The sequence below is a fragment of the Rattus norvegicus genome, chromosome 12 (genome assembly GCF_036323735.1).
Source record: "Rattus norvegicus strain BN/NHsdMcwi chromosome 12, GRCr8, whole genome shotgun sequence".
Lineage (NCBI taxonomy): Eukaryota > Metazoa > Chordata > Mammalia > Rodentia > Muridae > Rattus > Rattus norvegicus.
In genome coordinates, this window is record NC_086030.1 from 16,172,529 (window position 1) to 16,185,873 (window position 13,345).

The 13,345-nt window shown below is 49.0% G+C and overlaps 1 protein-coding gene across 4 annotated transcripts in view; it reads right to left on the bottom strand.

Moving 5' to 3' along the window:
- Nucleotides 1–816: 816 nt before the first annotated feature.
- Nucleotides 817–13,345, bottom strand: part of Daglb (diacylglycerol lipase, beta) — a 42,433-nt gene continuing 29,904 nt past the window's right edge. For 2 of the 4 annotated variants that reach the window (XM_063271256.1, XM_039089358.2), the window contains 6 exons: nt 10,383–10,463; nt 9,966–10,093; nt 4,205–4,273; nt 4,050–4,122; nt 2,035–2,279; nt 985–1,939 (listed from right to left, as the gene is read on the bottom strand). In XM_063271256.1, the coding sequence (XP_063127326.1) occupies nt 1,747–1,939; nt 2,035–2,279; nt 4,050–4,122; nt 4,205–4,273; nt 9,966–10,093; nt 10,383–10,463 (789 nt within the window). In that variant the 3' untranslated portion in view covers nt 985–1,746. The other 2 variants (NM_001107120.1, XM_039089357.2) reach the window with 2 other exon arrangements.

Below are 13,345 nucleotides of genomic sequence, written 5' to 3' on the forward strand. Positions count from 1 at the left end.
ATACACGACCAGGCCACAAACTCCCAAGTGCTATGACTTCCTGACATGCAACTTCAGCACAGTGTTGAGCCACGGCGCTCGGTCCACTGAGGACTCCGAGGGAGCCTCTTAACCCCTCTCCAGCACAATTTGAACCCAGGTCCTTACACTTGTATGACACTGTCTAGCCAAGCCATGTCTAGCCTCCTTGTTAAAAAATTAATAGCATGGGGTTGGGGATTTAGCTCAGTGGTAGAGCGCTTGCTCCGAAAAAGAAAAAAAATTAATAGCGTGTTTTGAGATTTCATCAGTTTTCATTTTGCTAGGTCTCAGGACCCTCTGACCATCAAGCCTTTATACCCTACATGACTCCATGGTGTACATAACCTGACGAATTGTGCCTCTGAGGGCTTTCACCTTAAATCCAGGATCCTGGGAGCTCCCTTCAGATCTCTGAGGCAGTTATTTTTGAGGTTATTCTGGCTGGCCTAGAACTCATTATGTGTTTAGCAGGCTGGCCGTGAGCCCACAGAATGGTCTGCCCCTGCTCTGAATGCTGGGATTAGAGTCTATCACCATACCTAGCAGTTTTACTAACTATATCCTAGAAGGTTTCCCTTTAGTCTGACTTCCCCCCTCTTCCGAGTTTTGTTTGGAGACCTCTCGAGTCGCAAAGGATGGCTTGGATCCTTTAAAGTAGTTGAATATGACCTCCAGTACCTGGTCCTCCTGCCCCCATCTGAGTGGTGGGGATAACGTCCCACCACACTTGGCTTTTTTGTTTTCTGTATTTTGGGTTTTTTTTTGGAAACTGTGTCCCGTGCTTGGTGGAGGGTCCTTAGTAACCAGAGTGTTACCAGACAACTTGGTTTAGGGTAGAAAGGCAGAAGTTCAGTACCAGCTGGGTACAGTAGTACACGCTTGTAATCCCAGCATGGAAATGGCACACTGGAACTCGGCCAGCTCCTGGCTCCCAGGAATACACACCTTCCTTGAGGCACTTGATAGTTTACCAACTTCTTTATTTATTGTTAAATCCCCCGAGCCTCCCACCCGGCTCGGGTAGAATAGTGTGAGAATTAAGCATACCTAAGAGTTAGTGATCAGCTCGTGTATTCATGAGGCAGGAGCTGCAGTGCCGGCCTCGGAGGAAGCTCGGCTGTCCTAGTGCCCCCGGAAGAATGCGGGTAAGCATAAAGTGCATGTCCGTTGTCTTAAGTTCAGACGCTGTAAACAGAAGGGGATCCTAGCAGGAGTGGGGGCGCTGCAGATCCACTGAGAAGTCTTCAGGTGTAGACTTCTTAGGTGGCCACGGGAGGCTTGCTCCACGAGCTGGCCTAGAAGTACCAACACCTATGCATGTCCCCAACTCTGGATCCTGTTAATACTGTGGTTAAAAATAGTTCCATAGGCCAGTCAGCGGTGACACACGTTGTTAATCCCAGCACTCAGGTGCAGAGGCAGGCCGATCTAAATTCAAGGCCAGCCTGGCCTACAGGGTGAGTTCCAGGACAGCCAGGGCTACACAGAGAAACCCCGTCTTGAAAAAAACAAACCAAAACAAAAAGGTTGTGTAAATTGTATGGTCATATTGATCGCTCTGCTGAGACCCCTCAGGTTACTACTGATGGACAGACCCCACCATACCAGCCTCACAGAAGCCACTCACAGTCAATCAGTCTTAAGAAAAACAAAAAACAAAAGCACAACAAAAGAACCTCCAAAAAATGCAAGTCCATTGTGCTCGTCAGTGTCCTGTAGGGCTGACTAAGGGACGTTAGAGCCGCCTTGGCCAGGGCACGAGACACAGGCTGTTCTGTCGGCGACCACTCTGTCCAGGGCCCGAATCATGACGTCGGGCATATGGTCAATCAGCATCTTTGGGCCTATCAGGATCTTGCTGAATTCTGTTTCATGTGCCCACCTCGCTCTGTACTGGGCAGCAGAGCAGCAGCCAAACCTTGAACAAAAGAACATCGTCAGTGAGGCTGCACTCGGGAGATACTTGCGTCACTGATGGCGTGGCATGGCAGACTCCCGTGTCTCCATACTCACCTCCCTGAACCACCCTCCTCTTCCAGGTGGATGATCCTGCCGGGTGGATACAGAGTGGGGTACTTGGGAGAATCCAGTGGGGAGTCGCCGGAGCAGTAGCCTGGGGAGCACCGTGTTAGCAGAGTCTGCTCCCCTAGAAGAGGCTGAGTCAGGGCCCCCTGGTTGCCCTCATCCAGTTCGGTTGGAAAGTTATCAGGGCTTCCTCCAAACACGCTGTACCAACAGCCGTGCAGCAAGATCTTGTACTGAAAGGTGAGACCCAAGGACTAGGTTGGTCCTGCGCTAGGTGGCAGCCTGTTCCACCACAGTCACAGAGCCACTGTACTTGCAGCAATAGCCAAAACCCAAATCATACGTGTATTTTAAAATATACATATGTATGTATGTATGTATGTATGTGTATACATATACATATATGCATACATATACATTTGTATATATATACATATATATATGCATATATATATGCATGCATGCTTGAGATTGACCCCAGAGCTAAGATGTATACATACTAAGACTATATATACTCTTTATTATTATTATTATTATTATTATTATTATTATTATTATTATTATTATTAGGGTTAGGGTAAGGTTAAGGGTTAGGGTTGGGGTTAGGGTTAACTATATATACTTTTATCACTGAGCCAGCTCAACCCCAGGAGACAAGTCCTACTTTCTTTAAAAAAAAAAAAAAATTAGCAAGAAAGCCTTGGTCCATCCTCGGCAGTATGCTGGTGCACATCTCTAATTCAGCACTTGGGAAGTAGCTACACAGTTCAAGGCCAGCCCAGGATACCTGACACCCTATCTCAAACACAAAAAGCCAGTGGTGGCCTTTAATCCCAGCTCTCAGGAGGCAGGGGCAGGCTGACCTCTGGGTTCCAGGCAGCCTCTACAGAGTGAGGTCAAGGACAGCCAGGGCTACACAGAGAAACCCCGTCTCAGAAACAGAAAACAAAACAAAACAACCCAAACCCTTAGGTGTCCGGTAAGAAGCGCATATTAAATGCTTTGATTAGCAACAGCATTTTTAAAAGGGTAAGAAAATAAAAGCACCCCCAGCTTGTGATACAGGGAAATCCTTTGGCAGTGTTCTGAATATTGTCGAGATTCCCATTGGTACCAACTTAGTCTTTAGTCACATGTACGTTGTGTGTTTCTGTGGTTGGCATGTTTATGTGGTGGGAGTGGAGGGTTAGAGGACCTGGCTGTCTCCTCCATCCTCTGGGTTCCAAGGACTGTCCTCAGACTGGGTTTGGTACTACATGGCTTACTGACTAGGCTGTCTCGCCAGCCCTCCCTCCCTTTTTGAAACTACCCCAAGGGCAACAAAACTAGGGAGTCATGCATGCTAGGCAACTGGTCTACCACTGAGCCCTAGCCCCACTCCCAGCCCCAGCTTCCTTTTCCTCCACCCAGCCTCGCATTTTTGGCAGTCCCACCTCAGTCTCCCAGGTACCGGGATTGCAGGCCAGCACTAACCACTGCCCTGCCTCATGGCTCTCAGCCTCTATTGGTTAAGGTACTTTCCCTCTTTTCCTGTGGGCGTGGGTTTGAACCTAGAGCCTCTTGAACGCCCAGGACGTGCTCTACCACTGAGTACACTCCCAAGCCTCTGCCATTAAAAATATCATTACTTTTTTTTTTTTCTTTTTTTTGGTTGATTGTATGTGTGTGGAGATGAAGACTGGAGGGAGGTCCTCCCCCACCGTGAGGACTGAATGCTGCTGGTCAGGCAGCTTGGCAGGCAAGCTGGCCCCCTAGAACCACTCAGTCTGTATGTGTCAGCCTTTGTCTGAGCTCAGGGGCACCATAACAGCCCTGGAAAGGCGGTCGGCAGCGGCAGCTTGGGCAGCAGCATTTCCTAACTGTCACTGCATGTTAGACGGAGTCCCAGACAAAGGTCTGTTCACCGGGCAGGAGAAGACACAGCAGGAAATGTGCTAGGCCGAGGGGCTGTGCGGCCGTGGGGCCCCTCCCGCACGTCTTGCCCTGGCCGAGCGGCCAGTTACCTTTGGCTTATTGCAGTTGGCGATCACTCGCAGGATCCTCCTCTTGAGATCCTCCATGTTGGCCACGCTTAACCTGTTTGGTGGAGAACAGACTGAGCTCAGCCCTCGGTGTTTTCGAGAGCCCCAAGCCCACAGGCCAACCTCGAAGCACCAACCTGGGGATCACATCCATCCCTAGGATCAGCGACACCACGAAGTCCTTGGAGTACTCAAAGAGGGATTTGCTGGAATCCGAACAGGAGACAAGTTAGTGTAGTTCTGCTGCTTCAGAGGGACAGTAAAACAGCTGCCAGGGCCAGGCAAAGCCACAGGAGACCTCCGCAAAGAGACCGGACAGCTAAACCCTCAGATGACCCCTGTGACCCAGCAGGCCCTCAGGGCACCATCGACCACGGTGCCCTGGCAGAGGCAAGAGGCTAGCCAGTATGGTGGGCACCTGCGAGGCCACGCTAGTCCAGGAGCCACTCAGGAGCGGGAGGCAAGAAGACCGGCCCACCAGGACTAGACTGAATTCAAGGCCAGCCTGTGTTCCCGCTCATACTTAAGCAGTAGAGGGAGGACTGAGAATTGGGACCAGCCTGGGCTACATAGTTAAGAAATTATTCAGAAATCATTAAAACATAAATATGTAAATAAAACATAAAGGTGACTATCACCTAAGAAACGCATACTTCTGGTGTAAAGGACAAGAACTTGGAAACTGTGTCGATACTGAATTAGAAAACAAAGTTAAGTGACACCAAAAGCTAGCCCTAAGGGTCAAGCTTGTAATGCAGGCTCCAAATTGAACAGGCTCCTTTTCTGGGCACAGCTGTAGGACCAGCACTCAGGAAGCTGAGGTGGCCTAGCCTGAGCTACATAATGAGATCCAGGCCAGGTTGGGCTACACTGTTTAAGACCTGGTCTCAAACCAAAACCAAACAATCCCCACACTATTTCTGCATCTCTAATTTTCTTGCGTGAATTGTATCTTAACACAGGCAGAAACTTGTGTTTCTCAGTTTCTGACCTTTGTAGGTCACTCAGCTAAGCAGTGCAGAAGGAACAGAACCCACTTCCTATTTCTCAGTCCCTGACGCAATCTATCCGGCACGTGACTCTTACCGCTAACACTATGGGGAGAGACGGTAAAGTCTGGCTCTGAGTGCGGCCGGCAGGAAGCATACAGGCCTAAAACCATCCACTCTGAATCAGGCCTGATCCTCAGTGATCACTACCATTTTCTTTCTCTTTTTAAGGCTTTACGTGTGTGTATATGTGGGAACGTGTGTGGTGTGAACATGCTTGTGGTTGGCCAGAGGCCAGAGGAGGGTGTCAGACCCCCGAGACCCCCGAGAGCTGGCGTTAGGTGGTTGAGAGCATCTGAACTCGGGTGCTCACAGAGCAGCAGGAGCTCCCGACCCTGAGCCATCTCTCCTCCTCTCCTGCTTCCCATATAAGACAAACCATGTAGGTGGACTCAGCGTGGGGAGCAGATGCTGTCTGGGGTGAATGCGTATTGTGGCCAGGAGCACAGCCACATTAAGGGTCCTAACACTCAGACCCAAAGGGATGGGAGTGTTGCCAGTGTGCAGAAAAGCATCAGCCACAGCTTCCTCTTCCTGGATGACTGGCCGCCCCTCCCCCCAAGACCCTCTTTGAGACAAGTTACCCTCCCACTCTGAGCAGTCTGTAATAAACCTGCCTTCTCACTCGGCTTAGATGATAAAAGTGCTGAGTTTCAGGGCTGCTGGGGCATCCCAATCAGGGCACCCGGCCACTCGATCCCAGCTTTGCTGGACACCCATCCATTGTTCCTTATTCCCCATTGCCCCTGCCAGGTGAAAGTTCTGCTGTCATGGCAAGAAACACATTCCCCAACACAAAGGAAAAATAGCCGGATCTAGGATGTGACGAGCTCTTCTCAACAAATTACCTGGTTTCTTGTAGAAATAAGGGAAAAGCTGGATGGAATGGAATGCACCTGCAGTCCAGTGCTCCTACTGTGAGAGGTCACCTGCAATCCAGTGCTCCTACTGTGAGATGGCCACCTGCAATCCCAGTGCTCCTACTGTGAGAGGTGCACCTTCAATCCCAGTGCTCCTACTGTGAGATGGCCACCTGCAATCCCAGTGCTCCTACTGTGAGAGGTGCACCTGCAGTCCCAGTGCTCCTACTGTGAGATGGGAGGCAGAGACCTGACAAACAGGACAAACAGGAGGAAGCTTGGTGGCTGACTAGCCTGGACTAGCCAGCAGCAGAAACAGGAGCCCTTGCCTCAAAAGGAGCTGGAAGGAGAGAACTGACTCCTGAGGGCCATCTTCTGATTTCCAATGCAGGCCCATGTCACACCTGCACGCGTCCAGTAGTGGACTTGTGAGGAAAAGGCCAGGTCCACAGTTTGAGGGCAAATGTGCCATACCCAAGGTAAGAACGGCTCTTGGACCCTCATGCAGACAAACCGGGGAATGACAGGAGTCAACTGAGAAAATGTCATCAGTTATTAGATATCCAGAAATCTAAGAATTAAAAATCTGTCTTGGAGCCAGGTATGGTGGTGTACACCTTTAATCCCAGCACCAGGGAGGCAGAGGCAGGTGGATCTCTGAAACAGTGAAACTCTTGTTTTGAAACAAAACAAAACAACTACAAATCTCTGTCTTGGGGCTGGAGATGACTCGGCAATCAAGAGCACTGACTGCTCTTCCAGAGAACCTGGGTTCGATTCCCAGCACCCACATGACAGCTCCTAACCTTCTATATCTCCAGTTCTAGGGGATCCAACACCCGCACACAGAATACAGACAAAACACCAATGGTCATAAAACAAAATAAGCTATATTTAAAAGCTCTCTATCCTTAGCTATATTATTTACAGATGTAATGGTGACTCGCTTCAAAGCTAGCTCTTTTTTTTTTTCTTTTCTTTTTCTTTTTTTTTTGGAGCTGGGGACCGAACCCAGGGCCTTGCACTTGCTAGGCAAGCGCTCTACCACTGAGCTAAATCCCGAACTCCCAAAGCTAGCTCTTGAGCATGCATTCTTATGTGTGTGCAGACAGTGTGATGGAGACAAGGGAGACATGTAAACAGCTGTGTGTGTGTGTGTGTGTGTGTCTTTGTGTGTGTCTGTGTGTATGTGTGTGTGTGTGTGTGTGTGTGTGTGTATTTACAAACCATGCGATACCTTTTGGGTGTGGTACTCCCTATAATGCCCAGACTTGAGCAAAAGGAAAGGTCTTTTGCCAGGTATGATGGTGCACATCCTTAATCCCAGCACTCAGGATGCAGAGGGAGGGTGAAAAGGAAGAGGAAGAAAAATCAAACCAAAACAAGGGCTCTTTGTTGCAGCATAGTTGATCACACTGCGAACCCGGAGACTGTGTTATTTACTGAAAAACCTTATTTCTAGTTGTGCTGTGCCTCAGCCCTTAGCACACAAAGTGACAAATCAGAGAAAGATCTGACAGTATAGGATAGGCCCGACACTCAAGAGAAGAGAGAGGAAAGGGAAGTTACTTAAGAGAGCTGTGCAGACAAAGAAAACGAGGAGGCAGTTTTACCTGGAGAGTTTCACAGAGAACAAGCTGGACACAGGTGAATGAGAAGGAGCTAGAAGATTAGAACAGACTGCCAGAGTTAGTCTGAGGTCAAGCAGAGCAATTCAGCAAGAGGCTCAGAGAGACGCCAGATTGAATCAGTCAGCTGGGAGAGGAGTTTGAGCCAGAACCAGCCAGCCAGAGCTCAGAAAGAACGAGAAATGGTGAGCTTACTCAGCAGCAAGTCTCAGAGGATGAAAACATTTCAGGCCCAGGTTAGCACACAGAGGCTGTGCACCTCCCAGATGACAATTACTACAGGAGAATAAAAGATACTTTTATAGATCTTTGATTTGTTTTCTGTGTTTTTCAAACGTTCTGGTGGATATGTAGTGTTTTGTTTTGACCTTTTATTTTGTAATCTTTAATTTGAGTCTTTTTTGGTTATTTTTAGGATTATTTATTTTATGTATGAGTGCTCTGTCTGTACATGTATCTGCAGGCCAGAAGAGGGCATCGGACCCCATTACAGATGGTTGTGAGCCACCATGTGGTTGCTGGGGACTGAACTCCGGACCTCTAAAGGAACAGCCAGTGCTCTTAATCCATGAGCCATCTCTCCAGCCCGTTTCACCACATTTTAATTATTTTTAGATTTACTTATTTTTAGTCTTTTTTGTCGTTGTGGCACAAATTCTTTTATCATCAATGCTAAGGTTTACATAGCATAGCCCAGTCAACATGACCAATCAGCTAGAAAAAGAGAGTTTTGAACTCATAAAGAGAAGTAAATGTCTTTGTTCAGGCCCGTAACTGTGAACCGCCTTGGCGCAGCCTATGTATGTGATGGACTGGGTGACTGCAATGTGTCCTTGGCGGTCCATCAAGGATGACAAGGTCAGAGCTGTGGTTGGGGGAGGAGGCCAGGAGCAGGGGAGGCTCACGAAAGAGCTCAGCAGCTGGAAGCGCTGGCGGCTAAGCCTGATGATCTGAGTTCAATCCCTGGGACCCAGAGAGCATGAGAGGACAGCCGACTCCTCCAGTCATCTCCAGCACATGACGCAGGAGGGCACATACACACACACACACACACACACACACACACACACACACACACACACACTCATCCTTGCTCACAAAGGAATGCCACTTAAACTAAAAAGTAGGAAAGGCTGAGGCTAGAGAGACGCTCTGTGGTTAAGCGTGCTGACTGCTCTTCCAGAGAAGCATCGATCACTTTGGGTGATTCATAACCACCTGCAGAGCGCCAGCTGGGAGGACCGCGTGCCCTCTTCTGGCTTCCAGGGACCCTCGTCTGTACGAAGGAGACGTTCAGAGTATAATCTTTTCTTTTCTTTTTTTTTTTTTTTAGTTTATTTTCTTTAAGTGATATTGAGAATTGAACCCAGGGCCTCACTCATGATAGACAGGTGCTTTAACCATTAAGCTATATCCCCCGTCTTAAAATAAAATGTCTTTTAAAAAAAAAAAGCCAAAAAGCAACCTTAGGGGCTGAAGAGATGCCTTGACAGCTAAGAGAACACGCTGCTCTGTCAGAGGACCTGAGCTCGGGTCCCAGCACCCAGGTGGGGTAGCTCACAACTGCCTGCAACTCAAGCTCCAGGCGGTCCCAGTGCCTCTGTCCTTTACAGGGACCTGCTCCAGCATGCACACACAGAGACAGAGACAGGCTGACAGACACAGACACAGACACAGACACAGACACAGACACACACACACCCCGATCTCTTAAAAACCCCAAGCTTGGAATCCTACCATTTATCCAGGATGATAAACCCAGCTCTCTTGAAGGCTGAGGCACGAGGATGGTTCAGTGTCTCCCTCAGCTCCTCACCAGGCTGCAGGCCAGCCTGGCTATTTAGGAAATGAAATGCATTGGGTCCACACGGCTGAGGACTACGATCCTCCGGCCTCCTGAGTACTCGCACCACAGGCACGCCCCGTTGTGTGCAATTTAGTCTTTCTTTTCCTTTTTGATATCTACCCCACCTTAACCCTATAATCCTCCTGCCTCAGCTTCTCTAGTGCTAGGATGACAGGCGTGTGCTAGCCAGACTTCATGCACGCTAGGTGATCACTTGACCGACTGGGTCACAACTCAGCACTCACTACACAGTGCTTTAAAACGATGTCTGAGGGGTTGGGGATTTAGCTCAGTGGTAGAGCGCTTGCCTAGCAAGCGCAAGGCCCTGGGTTCCGTCCCCAGCTCTGGAAAAAAAAAAGAAAAGAAAACAAAAAAACAAAAAAACAAAACCGAATAATATATCTCCTGATATATTATTTGAAAAAACGAAAAAATATATCTCCTGAGAAGGAGATATAATTACGGTATGTAAATGAGAGACAAGCCGCTGTTGGCTGGGCCTGCAGGAGACTTACCTCAGCAGCCCCCTGGGCGGGGAGAAGGCATAAGCACGGACTTGTGGGTAGGCCCCGCGGAGCATGATGGCTAACAGGGCCGCAGCTCCAGCTCCCAGGCTGTGCCCCACCACAACGAGCCGGTACTCCTAGGGGACAGAGGGCAGAGGGAGTTGAGGCCCGGAATATGGGTAATAGAACGTGACAGGAACAGAAAATAGAAAATGAACAATCGGGGCTGGAGGGATGGCTCAGTGGTTAGGAGCACTGACTGCTCTCCCAGAGGTCCTGAGTTCAAATCCCAGCAACCACATGGTGCCTCGCAACTATCTGTAACAAGATCCGATGCCCTCTTCTGGTGTGTCTGAAGACAGTGACAGTGTACTCATATATAATAAATAAATAAATCTTTAAAAAAAAGAAAATAAACAATCTCACCGGAGCAACACTGAAGGCTTGGCTAAGAATCCCATCGTTGACCAGTCTTCGATAAATGTATCTGGCCGCTTGAGCAATTCCCTGGAGATACAGATAGGGTGGGGTCAGCATGGTTCAGAAGACGGGTCTCTGGCCTTGCTGTTCATCCTGGCCTGTGGCCCAGAGGCTGGCTGCCATGAAGGGTGTGCTGTGGTATATCTGAGTGGGTAATGGTACCAGGACACCCGTCTCTGCAGCAGCCATGTCCTTGTAGCTCTGTGTAGCAGCCACAGCTGCACCAAAACTGTCTAAGGACCGAGGACTAAACCTGGGGCCCTTGTGTATCTGGGCAAGCAACCTGCCAGACCTTTTAGAAATTATTTTTATGGGCTGGAGAAAAGGCTCGATGATTAAAAGTGTTCCTATCAGAGGACCAGGGTTCAGTTCCTAGCACCCACATTAGGCAACGTACAGTCACGCGTAAGTCCAGCTTCAAGGGGTCTGTTGCTATACTTCTGGACTCCATGGGCATGTGTACACACACACACACACACACACACACACACACACACACACGCACGCACACACGCACGCGCATATGTCTTCATGGGCATGTGTACACATACACAAACACACACACACACATATATGTCTTCTAAAACATTTTTTTTTTTTGGTCTTTTTTTTCGGAGCTGGGGACCGAACCCAGGGCCTTGCACTTTCTAGGCAAGCGCTCTAACCACTGAGCTAAATCCCCAACCCCAAAACATTATTTTTTGAGATGGTCTCTAAATTGCCTAGTCTGGCTCTTAAAATTTGACATGTAACCCAGCCAGGCCTTATACTTCTTGTGTGTGTAGACGTGTGGGTTCGGTTGTCTGTCTGTGCATGTGAGGCAGAGATCAACTCTGGGTAGCTTCCTCTCTTGAACGCCACCTTGTCCTCTTGAGACAGGGTTTTCCACGGTCCCTGGAACCTGCTTCACTGGCTGGCCAGTGAGTCCTGGGACCTGCCTATCTCCATTCTCCCTCCCCACCCGACCTGGGGTTATAGCTTCTCAGACGGGAACTGGGAAGCCAAACTCAGGTCCTTCTGCTTGGGTGGCAAGCTCTTCCCACTGAGCCATCCTCCCAGCCCCAAGTCTTTGGATCCTCCTGCCTCAGTCTCCCAAGTGCGGTACCACCATGGTAGATGATCTCTGTAAAAAGATATTAAGCACACTGCTCAGGACAGTGGCAAAAGGCTCCTGCTGCTGCTGAGCTGACAACATGAATTCTATTCCTGGGACCCACATGATGCTGAGAACTGACTCCTTAAGTTACTCCCTGGCATGCATGTTGTGGCACACATGCACCCTCGGCGCAACATGCACAGGCTTAAAGGACACAGTTTTGAGTTGTGAGAGGTTAAGTCCACTCTCAAATGGGGAGAGATCACAAACCAGAGCAAGCAGAGGGAGTTGAGAAGGCTGTTTATTGGTGTTCTGAACTTTCAAACCACAGCCGAGAGACAAAGAGACTATTTTTAGAGTGGGGCACACTTACAGGTCATGTGGTAATGAAAGACCCTCCAAACAGTGGTCTGGGGCTCTGGTTTTGTGGCTAGTTCTTGTGTTGGAAAGGCAGACGCTACAGTGTATCCTTCACCACACGAGGTAACCAAAGAGAACTGTTTCCAGAGGGTTCTGTTACAGTTTGCAGCACTTCTCATGCCGTGGGTTATGACCTCTTTGGGAGAACACATATCAACTATCCTGCAATATCAGATAGCTATATGGACATATTCTTTTTGAGGCGAATGCTGTTTTGAGGCAGGGTTTCTCTGTGCAGCCCTAGCTGTCCTGGAGCTCAAGAGCTCTGCCTGCCTCTGCCTCCCTCCCGAGTGCTGGGATCAGAGGTGTGTACACCACTCTCCGTCTGCTTACCAGACATTTACGTTACCATTCACAGCAGTGGCAAAGCTACAGTCAGGAGGTAGCAAGAGCCCACCACAGTGTGAGGGACTGTAGTGGGGGTGGGGGAGGACGACACAGCATTAGGAAGGTTGATAATCACCATGTGAAACCTGGTTGCCCGTTCAGCAGCAAACTAAACTTTATAGGTAGGGGAAATGAGAGGTGGCTCAGAGGTTAAGAACCAGGTCCATTCCCAACTCCTGTAACCTGTGGTCAAACTGCCTGTAACTCCAATTCCTGGGGCTATAGCGCCCTCTTCTGGAGTTACTGCAAACGCATGGCACCTATACAGACAAGCAGGCACAAGTGCACACAGAGAAGTAAAAAGGTTTTTTTTTTCTTCTTCGGAGCTGAGGACCGAACCCAGGGCTTTGTGCTTGCTAGGCAAGCACTCTATCACTGAGCTAAATCCCCAACCCCAGTAAAAAGGTTTTTAAAGACACTATTTTTGAGAACTGCAGCAAGATTGGGTTATAAAAGGCAGAGTGAAAAGAAGAGAATGAATCTATTTATCTATCTATCTATCTATCTATCTATCTATCTATCTATCTATCTATCTATCTATCTATCCATCCATCCATGCATCCATCCATCCATCCATGCATCCATCCATCCATGTATCCATCCATCTATGGGAGACCTGCTTTTGTAGTTCAGGCTAGCCTAGCCTCACACTCACTGCCTGTATAGTGCTGGGGTGACAGGTGTGCAGCCCCACTCCCAGTTTAGTCAATGCTGGGCAGTGACTCTAGGGCTTCATGCACACTAAGCAAACGCTCTTCTGACTAAGTCACACCCTTAGCTCCGCTTCAGTAAGTTTAGGTGATCAGGAACGGTTGCTAACACAGTTGCTCAACGTACACTAATGGGCACAGCTCTGAAGAAGGCTGCTCTGTCTGTCCCGGTGTCTCTCCCCTCAGCATGCATGTGCAGTCCAAGGACACCTGGAGCCTAGGGTGTTTGGTTCTTGCCTCTTACTTTCCTGTTTACCCCTCTTTATGCTGGGCTAGCTGTCCCTAGAGCTCCTGGG